General features: G+C 54.5%; 1 protein-coding gene across 1 annotated transcript; it reads right to left on the bottom strand.

Moving 5' to 3' along the window:
- Window positions 1-5,421: 5,421 nt before the first annotated feature.
- On the bottom strand, window positions 5,422-6,354 carry LOC144247103 (olfactory receptor 14J1-like). Its single transcript, XM_077786451.1, has one exon. The coding sequence runs from the start codon at window positions 6,352-6,354 to the stop codon at window positions 5,422-5,424; it is 933 nt and encodes a 310-aa protein (XP_077642577.1).
- Between the last annotated feature and the right edge of the window lie 7,652 nt (window positions 6,355-14,006).

Raw genomic sequence — 14,006 nt, forward strand, 5'->3', positions numbered from 1 at the left:
TCCTGTATTCGTCAAAGCAGCTGCCAGGTGCTGTTCCTCTCTCCCTTGCTGCATGCTAAGCTGTGAATCAGATGCAGCAGCTGCTGATAGCTGGGGTGGAGGGGCAGGAGGAGAGGTGTCTGTAAGCGAAGCCCGCAGGGAGGAACTAGTGCGTGTGGAAGGATGTATCGAGGATGAGGCTGCAGCTGTGGAATGTGGATACAGCATAGGAGAGGAAGCAGAGGCGTCCAGGGGCTGCAGGGGTGGTGGCGGTGTGAAGGAGTTCTGGGCGGGTATCCGGCACGGAGGGATTTAGCGGCGAACCCGGAAGTGATTCGGCAGTCCCCGGCAGCGGTGGTGGAACTCCACCCGCGAGGTCTGGGGGGTCCTGCTGCTGCCGCCGCTGGTCTCGGGGGTTCTGGTTGGGTGCTGACCGGGGCACGGGGTGCGTGGGGAGTGGCAGGCTCCATCGGCAGCGTGGCAGAGGCGGCAGGAACTGGCCGGAATGGAGGCACTGTGAGCTGCGCATGCGCGGGGCCCACCACGTGTTCCGCCGGCCGAGCCAAGATGGCGGCCGCGTCTGCCGCCCCGCCGGAGCCGTCTGATGTTAGGCCCGCGCCGCGGGGGGGTTGCCGGGGGGCGGGGGGTGGCGGGGTCGCGGCGCGGGGCCCCGGGGTGTCCCCCCGCAGGCGCAGCTCAGGCTGGGGTGGGCGCACCAGGCTTCCCGGTGGATTCTGCCGCGTGGCCGTGTTTGGGGGCATGGCTATGCGCTCTCCCGGCACGGGTTGCGGTGGCGAGGCGGCCACGGCAAGCGCCGGTTCGAGTGTTTGTAGAAACGCGGCAAAGCCGCTTTGTAAGAAGCCAGCGAAAGTAGCAACTGCCGCTACTAGGGAGTTTTCGGGGGGAGCCGGGGCGGGCACGAGCCCCACGGCCAGTGGGGGGGGCGGGGCGGCCGCGGGGGCCGGGACAGGGAGTGCCCATGGAACCAAGGGTCCATTGTGACCCTGTGGCCCCAAGGAGACCCCTGTGACCCTGCAAGGCCTCATGGAAGCAAGGGACCATTGTGACACTGTGGAGCCCCATGGAAACAAGAGCCCAGCGTGACACATCTGGGCCTCATGGAACCAAGGGTCCAATATGACACCACCAGTGTGACACTGCAGGGCCCCATGGAAACAAGGGGCCGGTGTGACCCTGCAGGGCCCCATGGATCCAAGGAAACAGGTCACAGGTCTGGTTGGCTTGGCCTGACTGGTCCAACTGCCCTTGGCATGTCGAGGGTTTCTTCTCATGTACCCCTGAAACAGAGCTCTGGGGCTCTGGGCTTTCCTTCACATGGAAAAGAACTGTCCTTCTCATCCAAGCATCCATGGCCAAAATGGGATTCCCCCCTCAAAATTCCCAATATCTAGGGGGTGCTCCTAAACAAGAGCTGCCATTACCAAGTCTGTTTGACCTTGTCTTGCTGAGAGGTGGCTCTCACCTGCCTTCAGACACTGAGGCTCTGTGCTTTTCTTCCTGTGGAAAAGAACCGTCCCTCCTGCACAGGCAACCATGGACAAAATTGATACTTTTCCTCCAAAATTCCCTGAATGTAAGCGTTTCTCCCAGAAAAAAGCTGCCAGTACAGAGTGCCCAGGCTTGCCTTGGCCTCTGGTGGTCTCCCTATTCTTCCCTGCAACACTGGGGCTCTCTCCTTTCCTTCCTATGAAAACAACCATCCTTCTTCATCCTTCATCCATCTCCTTCTTTTGGCCAGGTGTCCATGGCCGAAATTGGGATTCCACCTCCAGAAGTCCTATAGTCAAAGATTGCTCCTGCACAAAAGCTGCCTTACAGACAGGTCTGGCTGGCCTTGGCCTCTGGTGGTCACCTCTCATCTCAAGGAAGCCCTGGGGAGAGTTTTGGAACAGGTTTGGCTGCTGGAGCATCAATGAGTATCTCATCCTCTGAAAAACACAGATGCTCTTCAGATAAAATGTGTATTTTTTTTCTCGTGCATTATGTTTGAAATCTAATTTTCAGTTAAAAATTCTTATCGCTCTGCAAGTGTTATCTGACACAAACCACCTTGTCTACATATGGATCCAGGCCACATTTATAAGCAAACACAATAAAGAATCCAGCAGGAATTATTTGTCTCTGCTCCCATCTGTCACATCTCCTCTGGAGCTGGAGGTGCAGCCCCAGCACTTGGGAGGGCTCAGGGGTCACAAGCTCAGCTCCCACACAGAGAACCTTGGATGATCTTCCTGCCCCTGCCCGCTCAGCCAGGCTGAGATGGACACTGATGGTTTCTGTGCCAGGCTCTCCCAGCCCAGCCCAGCTCCCTGCCAGCTCTGCCAGCTGCCCTGAGCTCTGGGCAGCACCAAGGGCCTCTCCCCAGCACAGCCCAGCCGGCTCTGGCCCCACAGCTCTGCTCAGCCCAGGCTGCTCTGGGCACTGCCCCACGGCCTCAGCCCCTGCCAAGGGCACAGCAGCAGCTGCAGCTCAGCCAGGACTCAGCCCCACCATGGGGGAAGGGGCTTGGCCAAGGCCAAAGGAGCTCCCTGGCTGCCCTGCTCCCCTCTGCCTGAGGTGCTGAGAGCTCTGCAGCCCCTCCTGCCATCCCATCTGCCCAGGCCAGCACAAGAGCCCCGGCCCTGGGGCCCTCCAGAGCTGCTCCTGCTCCATGCCCAGGGCCCATCCCAGAGCTGGGGCAGCCACAAAGCTGTGCCCATTTCTGCTCATTGTTGCTCTGATGGGGATGCATCCTCCGCCACTTGGAGGCTGCTGATGAATTTTACTGCTCCAGAGGACTCTTCTTTCTTGAGCTATTCAGTTCAGGAATTCAGTAGGAAAAGCCCATAAAACATTTGTTCAAAATGCCCAAACAAGAAAAACCTCTGGGATTAATTTGAGTTTTCAGTTATTCTGTGGTTAATTGAACAGATTTCAGAAGTTTATTCAAAGTGAATATAGTATATTGAAAACAATGCAGAGAGAATTGTTTTGCCCTGTTAAGTTTTCTTTTCCTGTTTATTGATTGATATCAGCAATGTCCAATTAATATTGATCCCCAGCACCTTCTAATGCAGTCTAAAAATATATGAGAATCAAGACCCTTCATGGCTGACAATCAATAACACTTTGTCCCCACTCCCTCCCCACCATGCTCCTCATCAAATCCCTTGGATCCTATGGATCAGGAATGGTGTGGCCAGGAGGAGCAGGGTACTGATTCTTCCCCTGTGCCTCCCACTGTTCGGACAGCACCTCGAGTGCTGTATCCAGCTCTGGGCCCCCAATTTAGGAAGGACATGGAGGGCCTGGAGTTCGTCCATAGAAGGACAACAAGGCTGATGAGGGGTCTGGAGTCCAAGTCTTCTGACGAGTGGCCAAGAGAAGTAGGGTTGTTGATCCTGATGACACTACAGGGCCCAAGGATCCAAGGGACTTTGTGACACCAAGGGGTCCCATGGAACCAAAGGGACATTGTGACACTGGGAGGCCTCATGGAATCATGGAGACCATTGGGACACTCTGGGGACTCATGGAACCCTGGTGACACCAAGTTGGCTGGGAGTATTGATCTGCTGGAGGGTAGGAGGGCTCTGCACAGGGCCCTGGACAGGCTGGATCCAGGGCCCAAATCCAACAAAGTGAGGTTTAACAAGTCCCAGTGCCGGGTCTTGCATTTTGGCCACAAAAACCCCTGCAGTGCTACAGGCTGGGGACAGAGGGGCTGGACAGCAGCCAGGCAGAAAGGGACCTGCAGGGACTGATGGACAGCAGGCTGGACATGAGCCAGCAGTGTGCCCAGGTGCCAAGAAGGCCAATGGCTCCTGGCCTGGATCAGGAATGGTGTGGCCAGCAGGAGCAGGGCAGTGATTCTTCCCCTGTGCTGGGCACTGGTTGGGCAGCACCTCGAGTTCTGTATCCAGTTCTGAGCCCCCCAATTTAGGAAGGACATGGAGGGGCTGGAGCATGTCCAGAGAAGGACAACGAGGCTGGTGAGGGGTCTGGAACACAAGTCCTGTGAGGAGCGGCTGAGGGAGCTGGGGTTGTTGATCCTGGATAAGAGGAGACTCAGGGGAGACAAGGTGGTGTCAGGGCACACGTTGCACTTGATGATATCCAGGGTCTTTTCCAACCTTGCTGGTTCTGTGATTCTCTGAAACCACCCTTGGAGCTGTTGCAGGAGGAGCCCTGGGCCTCCTCTTCAGAAGCTCCAGCAGCCCAGGTCCCTCAGCTTCTCCTCACAGCCCCAAAGCCCATCCTGTCAGTCCTGCAGAGCCTCTGCAGCTCCTCCTCACTGCCCAGAACAGGGAGCCCCACAGGCAGACACAGCAGCCCAGATGTGCCCCCCTGGTCTGGGGTGCCTCTGGCAAGGGAGCAGCACCAGGCACTGCAGGAGCCTGCAGACAATTCCTGCAGCTCCTGTGGGATGATCCTGCTCCCCAAGGGATGTTCCCATGGTGCTGAGTCAGGAACTGCAATGGGGAGTGGGGCCAGAGAGGAAAGGTCAAACAGGGATGGGCTGTGTGCAGGGGTGGGAAGAGGGATAGGCAAGAGGAAAAAATTTATATTAGGAAGAGGAAAGACAGCAAAGGTGAAGCCAAGGAAATGCTCAGGGCAGTGTGGGGGTGGCTGCCAGGCAGCCCTGGCTCTGAGCAGCAGCGTCTGCAATGGGACAGGAAACTCCCAGTTGATGGGAACAAACTTTCTGGCTGACTGCAGAGGCCAGGACAAAGCTGAGTGGTTTCCCTGGCATCCCCCAGCCTTTCCTGGCCCCAGGGGCTGATGGCATTTGTGCTGCCTCAGGTTCATGTCCCCACACCAACAGCCTGGAGCTGCTCACGGGGGTTTTCTGTGCTGAGCATTGGCCTGGCCGTGTTCTTGAGAGAGCCTGGGCAAGGAGCCTGGAGCCCCCAGGCCCTGGCCTGAGGCGTCAGCGCTGCCCCAGCAGTGCCCATGGCCTGTCCCTGCTGCAGCCCCGGCACTGCCACTCCCAGGACTGTGCCCGGCCCCAAGAGCACTCAGGCCCTGCAGCAACACCAGGGCCACCAGGGCAGCGGGGCAGGGCCACGGGAGCAGCACTGGCAGCACCAAGTGCTGCTGCTCCTGGGCACAGCTGCTGTGCCAGCCCTGATCTGCCCCAGCTCTGCACACAGACATTGCTGCTGCAGCTCCAGAGAAGGCAACAAAAGGGCATCTCTGCAGAAAACTCTGCTGGGAAATCCTTTAGTTCCTTTAAAGGCACCGAGAGTACAGCCACTCATTCACAGTCTGTGGCCACAAGGAAGGTGGGGAGAAACAAAATGAGAAATGGCACAAACAATGACATTTCTTTGTGGACAATATGAAAAAATTTAAACAAAGAAAAAAACCACCAAAATAAACCAACAAGAAGTATAAAAAATTACTTTTATTACAAGTGATTTGTAGAAATTCGCCAGCAGTTTAATGTCTCTGGAAGCATCCAGTCATCAATTTCCTCATGGCAGCCTTGAGCTCCTGGTTCCTCAGGCTGTAGATGACGGGGTTCAGGGCTGGAGGCACCACCGAGTACAGAACTGACACTGACAGATCCAGAGATGGGGAGGAGATGGAGGGGGGCTTCAGGTGAGCAAATATAATAGTACCGGCAAATAGGGAGACCACGGCCAGGTGAGGGAGGCAGGTGGAAAAGGCTTTGTGCCGTCCCTGCTCAGAGGGGATCCTCAGCACGGCCCTGAAGATCTGCACATAGGAGAAAACAATGAACACAAAACAACCAAATACTGAACAGGCACTAACAGCAATGAGCCCAAGTTCCCTGAAGTAGGAATAGGAGCAGGAGAGTTTGAGGATCTGTGGGATTTCACAGAAGAACTGGCCCAGGGCATTGCCATGGCACAGGGGCAGGGAAAATGTATTGGCTGTGTGCAGTAGAGCATTGAGAAAGGCACTGGCCCAGGCAGCTGCTGCCATGTGGGCACAAGCTCTGCTGCCCAGGAGGGTCCTGTAGTGCAGGGGTTTGCAGATGGACACGTAGCGGTCGTAGCACATGATGGTCAGGAGGAAATACTCTGCTCCTAGGAAGAACAGAAGGAAAAAGAGCTGTGCAGCACATCCTGTGTAGGAGATGTTCCTGGTGTCCCAGAGGGAATTGTGCATGGCTTTGGGGACAGTGGTGCAGATGGAGCCCAGGTCGCTGAGGGCCAGGTTGAGCAGCAAGAAGAACATGGGCGTGTGCAGGTGGTGGCCGCAGGCTACGGCGCTGATGATGAGGCCGTTGCCCAGGAGGGCAGCCAGGGAGATGCCCAAGAAAAGGCAGAAGTGCAGGAGCTGCAGCTGCCGCGTGTCTGCCAGTGCCAGCAGGAGGAAGTGGCTGATGGAGCTGCTGTTGGACATTTGCTGTGGCTGCACATGGGAATCTATAAGAAAAATAATTATGGAATAGTTGGGTGTGGACAGCACTTTAAATATCCCAGCACAGCTTAGGGGCATCTTCCCCCCACTGCCTTCCCAGGGCTCTGCTGCCTGGAGCTGTCTCTGCCAGCAGCTGCTTCCCTGTGCCCAGGGCTGAGCCCTGCCAGAGCTGCCAGAGCCCAGCCCAGCCCTGGGGGCTCAGCTCTGCCCTGCAGACCCCTCCCAGCTCAGGCAATGCCCAGGGGCAGCTCTGGCTCTGCAGGCTCTGATGGCAACATCAGAGCAACCCTGAGGAGGCTGGAAAAAGCACAAAGATGCTGCATCTAAAAGTCCCTGTGCTGAATTCTGTTACTGCCTGGTTTATTTAGATGTGAAAAAAAAACTTTTCTTTTTATCAATATGAACTGAGAGATGCATATCTATGGGGAATTTCCCATGAAGGCAACAAAGATTAGTACATAAGAAAGCAGAAATTTCCCATTTATGCAGTTCCTGTCTTGCTATGCTCCCTGTATAATCTATTTGGAAAAGTTCTGGAGTTAAATGCCATGCTGGGAACAGTCCTGAACAATTCAGCATCCTCACCACACAAGGAGAACATTGCAAGACTTACCAGCTGTCTCCTTTCCCCCAGATCTTGTCCCCCAGCACTGGGAGCAGCTCCAGGGCCGGCTGAGAGCTGTCTCTGGCAGGCAGCAGAGTCCCTGGCCCAGCACAGCGCCCTGGGCTGCAGGACCCTGCTCTGCAGGACAGCCCTGAGCACCCCTGGCTGCTCTGCACAGGAGATGAGCAGAGAATGCACTCACAGGCTCTGTGGGCATTGGCATGTTCCAGCTTTAGGAGATCTCTCCAGGAGCTGCAGCTGCATTGTCCTGCAGCCAGAGGTTCCTGTGCCAAGGGCTGGCAGTGATTCTGCCCCCAGGCACTTGTCAGCCCCTTCCCAGCCCTGACTGATTGAAGCTCTCTGTGCCTCTGTGCTGTGCCCGGGCTGGCTGCAGGCAGTGCCCTAGCCCTGCTGGGCTTGCAGAAGAGCTGCTCAGCAAGAGAAATGTGCTTTTGAAGCTTTTCCTGGTTACCAGGATCACCCTCTGTGCCAGGAGCCCGGCCCAGCTCAGCAGCACAGACACAGCACAAGGACTTTAATGACCCTCTGGGGTTTTGTGCTCAGGCCCTGAACATCAGGCCCTGAGAGGGAGCTGCAGAAACCTCTCCAGAACTCCAAGTCAGAATCCAACTCCAAAGTTTCTTTGACATTTAATGGGTCCCACTGAGAGACACGACTGAGCAAGTGTCCCCAGGCCCCAGGCAGAGCAGAGAACTGGAGGCACTGATGCCAGGTGGGGACAAAGAGAAGCCAAGTCTTGGTGCCCTGGGGCACAGCAGGGTCTGTGCCACCAAGGGCTGTGAGGAGACACCTTGTCCTGAGGCCCTGGGGCCTCCTGGCACAGCCCCAGCCAGGCTGGGCACTGTCAGCCCCTGGTCCTGCCCTCAGCATCCCCCCCACGCCCACATCCCAGTGGCCTCAAGGATCTGCTGGAAGGAGTCCCTGAGGAGCCTTGGTCAGGAATGGCCCTGGGGGCTCCTTCTTGCTCCCAGGGACTGCAAGTTTTTCAAAGGACTTTGGCTTTTGCTTTTGCCTTGCAGTCTCTGAGAGGTTTGTGCAATCATGGCCTCCAATTATCTGCTGTAATTAGTCCCTGGAGATGCTTTGTCAGAAACAACAATCATTGGGGCTCATTAATGCTTCAAGGTACTTCAGTTCTTGTAAGGTTCTTGGTGTTCCCCTTTTGCTACAGACTCTGTAAGAGGTTTGTGCAGTCATGGCCCCAATTATCTGTATTAATGAGTCCCTTGAGAGCTTTGTACTGACACTCAGTGGGGCTCATTAATACTTTGAGATTCTTAACTTTTGCAAGGTACTTTGGATTTTCCTTTCCACAGTGAGAGTTCTTTGTGCCATTTTCAGTCTCTGAGAGGTTTTTGTGCCATCCTGGCCTCCAGTTCTCTCCTCCAAGGACTCCATGAAGAGCCTGTGGTATAGATGGACCTTTGTGGTTCCCATTAATGCTTTAGACTCCAACCACTTTGGGGTTTTCCTTCGACTTTGACTCCGGGAAAGGTTTGTGCAATCTCCTCTCAGGCCCTGAAGTTCCAGGTCTCAGCTCCAAATGCACCACGGGGCTCATTAGGTTCAAGTATGACCTGACAAACCATGGGTCTGCCTCAATTTCTCTCTGCTCTTGTGCAGTTTGTCAGGAAGTTTCTGTAGTGGTTTTGGTTCTCCAATTTGAGATTTCTCAGCCAATGCTTCAATTAGTGTGGTGGGTTCATTGCTGGCTAATTACCAGTGCACTCACTAGAATATACTTACTCATTTCCTGCTGTGAGATAGGATTAGGAGAAAGGCAAAGTCGGCTCAAAACTTTAAAAGGGTATAAATAAAATTTTATTAACAATAACTAAAGAAAGAGTAATAAGAATCAGAACAAAATTTTCAGAACACTTCCTCTCTCCATACAACCTGACAATGTAAAGAGACAAAACCTAAAATTTTCAGTCAGTTTACCACCTCTAAAATAGTCTTTCTTCACTGCACTTAGGCAGAGAAGTTCCTCTTGTTAATGTTATGGACACTTCTCCACAGTTATCTCATGGCTTTTCATTTCCACAAAGAGCAGCTGCCCGGAGAAATCTGCAATCATGAACTCCCTCCCATCTTTTCCCACAGATGTGCTTATGGCCCTTGTCAGCTAATGGGGTATTAATTTCGAGATGAGCTGTTTAAGAGCAAAGGATCTCTTCATCTCTTTCTGAAATCATCATCATCTCTGGGAACAGAGGTCTTCATCTCTCTCTGAGGGCACAGGGTCTCATCACTGTTCTCCCTTTCTCTGATCAAACCTCTCATGGGATCACAGCTACTTTAACATTTGCTCACTTTAGCATGGAGGCCTTTGTTGAAACAAGTAATCTCTCCATGTTTTCAATGTCTTATAGGCAAAAAGAGAGTCTGATGTATCAATGACATCCTTCTCCACAGCTTTACCAGAGGATTTCAGCCCCAAGATCAAGGCATCTCCTCATCCCTCCCATCTGGGACTCAACTTCCTCTTCCCTGCCCTCGGTGTGTCCATGCTGCTCCTCTGTGTGCCTGCCCTGTGTCCTTTTCTCTCACGGGAGGGAGGATGGCAGCACTGGCAGAGTCAATATCTCCCGGGGCTGCAGATGGTTCCGTGAGCCCGGCCGGGCTCGGTGCTTGTGGCCGGAGCTGTTTTCCCATGGAGGTTTCTGCAGCGGCTGCGCTGGGGCTGTGTCAGGCTGGGCCGCGCTGGGGCAGGGCCAGGATCTCAGCAGCCAGGCCAGAGCCCAGCAGCAGCACGGCCGGGGCCGATGGCTTCTCCTGCCCTGCCCGCCGGCTGCGGGCGAAGCCCAAGGGCGGCAGAGCCTTGGCCGAGCCGGCCCGGCCCGGGGCTGCTCCTGGGGCCCGGCGGATCCTGGCCGGGCCCGGGCTGGCGGCGGGGCAGGGCTCGGCAGGGCCAGATGTCAGCACCCGCAGCCACGGCCCGGCCTCGGCCCCGCGGCCTCCCCTGCCCTGCCCGGCAGCCGATGGCGCCTGGCGGCTCCCTGGGAAGGGGCCCGGCCCCACGGCAGGAGCCGCCCGGCCCCACGGCCGAGACGGGGCTGGGCCGGCCTCGGCACCTCTGTGGGGCCAGAAGGGAGAGAGACCCAGCCAGGCTTTCTCATCTCTAACTTGTGTCTGCACAGAGGCGTCTGCAGCTTCCTTAGTGCTTTAACAGACTGTCAGCTCTCAAAGCTAATTACTGATTGGTTTTTGTCAGACATACAGGAAACTGCTAGCAGCTTCTCTCAGGACATCACTTCTGTGATGCAAAACCACCACAGCAGCACAGAGCACAGAGCTCCTTTGTCCATATGTAGTGGCCATGTGCCCGAGGCCCCAGAACCCCTCCTTGGGAAATCTCTGGGCCCTCTCCAAGGTGTTTTGAAATGAAAATATTCAGCTCATGGTCTAAGAAAATTACCAGAGGACAGAAGCAGCCAGACCTGTCTGTCCTGGCTACTTTTGTCTGGGAGCACTCCTTGGATATATGGAATTTGGGAGGCAAATTCTAATTTTGGCCATGGTTCCTGGAGATGAAGACCAGTTCTTTTCCATAGGAATAAAGGAACAGAGCCCTAGTGTTTCCCTGGGTGGATGAGAGATGACCACCAGAGGACATGGCCAGCCAGAACTGGGAGGTTTTTTTCTGCAAGATACACTTGCATATAGGAAATTTTTTATGGAGAGTACCAATTTTGACAATGGGTATGTTAAGAGAGGGACAGTTCTTTTCCAAAGCAAGGAAAGCACAGAGCCCCAGTACTCCCAGAGCTGATGAGAGGCAGCCTTTGGCATCCCAAGATCAGCCAGACCTGTCAGGTGGGCCCTGGCAGGCCAAGCCAGCCAGACCTGGTCCATGTTCCCTCAGTTCCATGGGGCCCCACAGTGTCCCAATGGTCCCTTGCTTCCAGGAGGCCCTGAGGTGTCACAATGCCCCCTTGGTGACATGAGGCCCTGAAGGGTTGGAATGGTCTCCATGGTTCCATCAGGTCCCACAGAGTCATAATGGTCTCTGGGTCCATGAAGCCCCGCGGTGTCACCATGGCCCCTTGGTTCCATGGGCTCCAGTGGTGCCACAATGATCCCCTTGGTTCCATGAGGTGCCCACAGTGTCACAGTGATCTCCATGGGAAGGAAAGAACTGAGCCCCAGGGTGGCAAGGGCAGCCACCAGAGGCCAAGGCCAGTCAGACTTGATGGTACTGGCAGATTTTGTCTGGGAGCAACCCTTGGATATAGGGAATTTTTTAGGTGGAATCCCAATTTTAGACATGGACACTTGGAGGAGGATGGTTCTTTCCAAAGGAAGGAAAGCACGGAATACCAGCATTAGTGGGGCAGATGAAAGGCAGCCACCAGGGGCCAAGGGCAACCAGACCTCTCTTTCCTGGTAGCTTTTGTCTGAAAGCAACCCTTGGATATAGGGAATTTGGGAGTTGGAAGCCCAATTCCCGCAATTTCTGCATAGATAAGGACGGTTCTTTTTTCCATAGGGAGGAAAGCACTGTTGTGTTCCGCCGCTGCAAAGGGCGCAACAACTGCCCCAGGCCCCAGAGTCTCAGACCTCAGGCAGACACCAATGACCAACAGGGAAAGGAAGGCAACAGGACAGGTCTCGGTGTAGAAAACTGAGGTTTCTTCATTTTCCCAGGGACATACACAAGAAACGAGGTGGTAGGGTCAAGACTTTTATATTACAGGGTAGGGGTGGAGTTTAGGATCAAGGTCCAATATTAAGAGGAGCAGGAGACTGCAAAGGGGTGGATTGAGGAGGACAATCAATGGAAAAAACTACAGTGGGGACATTGCAGCACAATTTAAGCCAATAAGGGTACAGAAAAATAAGAACATTCTGGGGCCATTCCTCATTTGATCAGATAGGGTAGAGTGTCTTTTCCCAGGCTTTCAGGGGCACACCCCACAGCGTGGAGGGGTGGAATCTTCTTTAAGTCACGCTCTCGCCGGATGCTGTGTCTGGGTAAAATTCCCACCTCATTGGGCAGGGGCACTCTACACCTTTGGTGCCATTATTTCTTTCTCCAGCTGTTTTATACAATGAAATAAAACTCCAGCATCTGTGGAACCACCCTTCAATCCTTCCCAGGCTACTCCTGTTCTGTCCTCAGTCTGCACACAACTGAGCCCAGAGCCTGCAGCCTCTACCTGCTCGTTATGTGATGAAGCCTTCAAACCCCATCTTGGGAGATATTTGGGTCCTCCCCAAGGTCTGTGAAAATGGAAAAATAGTTATCAAATTTATTTTCTCCCAAGTCTAGCAGTGACAGAACAATGGTAAATATCTCTAAACTGAATGAGAGTGGATTTAAATTTGTTAGAAGGAGGAAATATTTACAGTGATGAGAGTGGCACAAAATGGCAAATGTTTTTCCAGAGAAGTGGATTTCCCATCCCAGGAATGCTCAAAAATCAGGGAGTGTGTGCAACCTGACCCAGTGAAATCCCCTCCCCTCCCCAAGGATGGAATTCCTGTTGTGTGGGTTCTTGGATGTGCTGGGTGCCCTCACAACACTTCTGGCCAGAATGTCTGCTGAGAGCAGCCAGGCTGCTGCAGGGCAGTGACCTCACAGCCATCACCATGGCAGCCCTGTCCCCTGGGCCTGGCTCTCCCCTTTCCTCTGCCCCTGCCTTGTCTCTGCTGGCATGAAGAGTTTTGTTGTTAATATCTTGTCCCCAAGGTGCTGGGCCAATGGCTTCCCCGTCAGGCTCGTGGAGCAGAAGTGGCTTTTCAGAGCCCAGCCAGAAATGAGCCCTGAGGCAGCAGCTCTGCAGCGCTGGCCACCAGGCCGGATTGCAAGGGAGGCTTCTGGCCATGCCCTGCAAGCAGCTGCTGCTGCCAAGGTGCCTTTGGTGCCTCGGGCTGTCCCTAGCACAGCTCCCAGCACGGCACTCTGCCCTTGTGCCCGAGGCCTTCCCTGTGCTGGGGCTGGCCTGGGGCTGTTCCTGCAGCGGGACCTGCCCTGCTCCTGGCACAGGAAAGGCAGTTCCTGCTGGAGCAGGAGGCTCTGCCTGCAATGGGCTCAAACCACTCCAGCAAGGCCCTGCTGACTTCAAAATTGCTTCCTAGAGCAGAATATCCTATAGGTGTTATAGATTCTGGACTGTGGAGTAAATAACTCTGGTTAAGAGCTTACTGTCTAGTCATTATCAGATTGTATTTATATAAATATATCTGGTATTCCATCATTAATCCTGTATGAAAAATTGCATTGACAAATTGTTCGATTCTACCTGTCCAATCATTTATACATAAACCTTTGACAAATTCTGGGGCCGGGATTGGATCCAGTCACTCCCAGTCTCCTCTCTTAAAGGGAATTTTAGAAGTCTGGAGGCTCTGCAGGGCTTTTAGAAACCATGGTGGCTGCTGGGTGTCTCCATCTCATGACTCAGCAGGAGTTTCTCCAATAAAGCAATAAAGCTTTTGCCTGAAGCTCCCACCCTGCACATGACAGGAACCCCTCTGAGTACCTGTGACATCCCGGCTCTTTGACAGCCTGGGGATGTCACTGTGGAGCCCCCGTGAGTGCCTGTGACAGATCAGTGCCTTTGCAGGCCAAGGTGCCCTGGGATGTCACCATGGAATGGCTGTGACTGCCTCTGACCACATGGCTCTTTGTCATCCCCAGAAACCCTTGGGAGGGCTCCATGGAGCCCCTGTCTCTGTGTGTGACATTCCAGCTCTTGAACAGCCTGGAGACTCTTGGAAAGTCCCCATGGAACACCTCTGAGGGCCTATGACAAATCTCATCCTTACAAGGCAACCATCACCAGGAAACCCTGTTGCTATGGTCAGTTTCCATGGCAACCATCCCCAGCCCCTGTTGCTATGGTCAGTCCCTGGGCAGCTCCATGGAGACCCCATGCCAGGGGTGGTTGCCATGGACACCAGCTCAGGCCTGGAGCCCGTTGCCATGGCAACCATTGGCACTCCCATCCCCAGGGTCATGGATCCCAGAACCACAGAATTGGCTGAGCTGGGAGGGACCCATCAG

This window comes from Lonchura striata, chromosome 14, assembly GCF_046129695.1.
Source record: "Lonchura striata isolate bLonStr1 chromosome 14, bLonStr1.mat, whole genome shotgun sequence".
Taxonomy (NCBI): Eukaryota; Metazoa; Chordata; class Aves; order Passeriformes; family Estrildidae; genus Lonchura; species Lonchura striata.

What these genes read in the sequence shown, in the direction of transcription:
- LOC144247103 (XM_077786451.1), bottom strand. Translation starts at nt 6,354, where the DNA reads ATGTCCAACAGCAGCTCCATCAGCCACTTCCTCCTGCTGGCACTGGCA.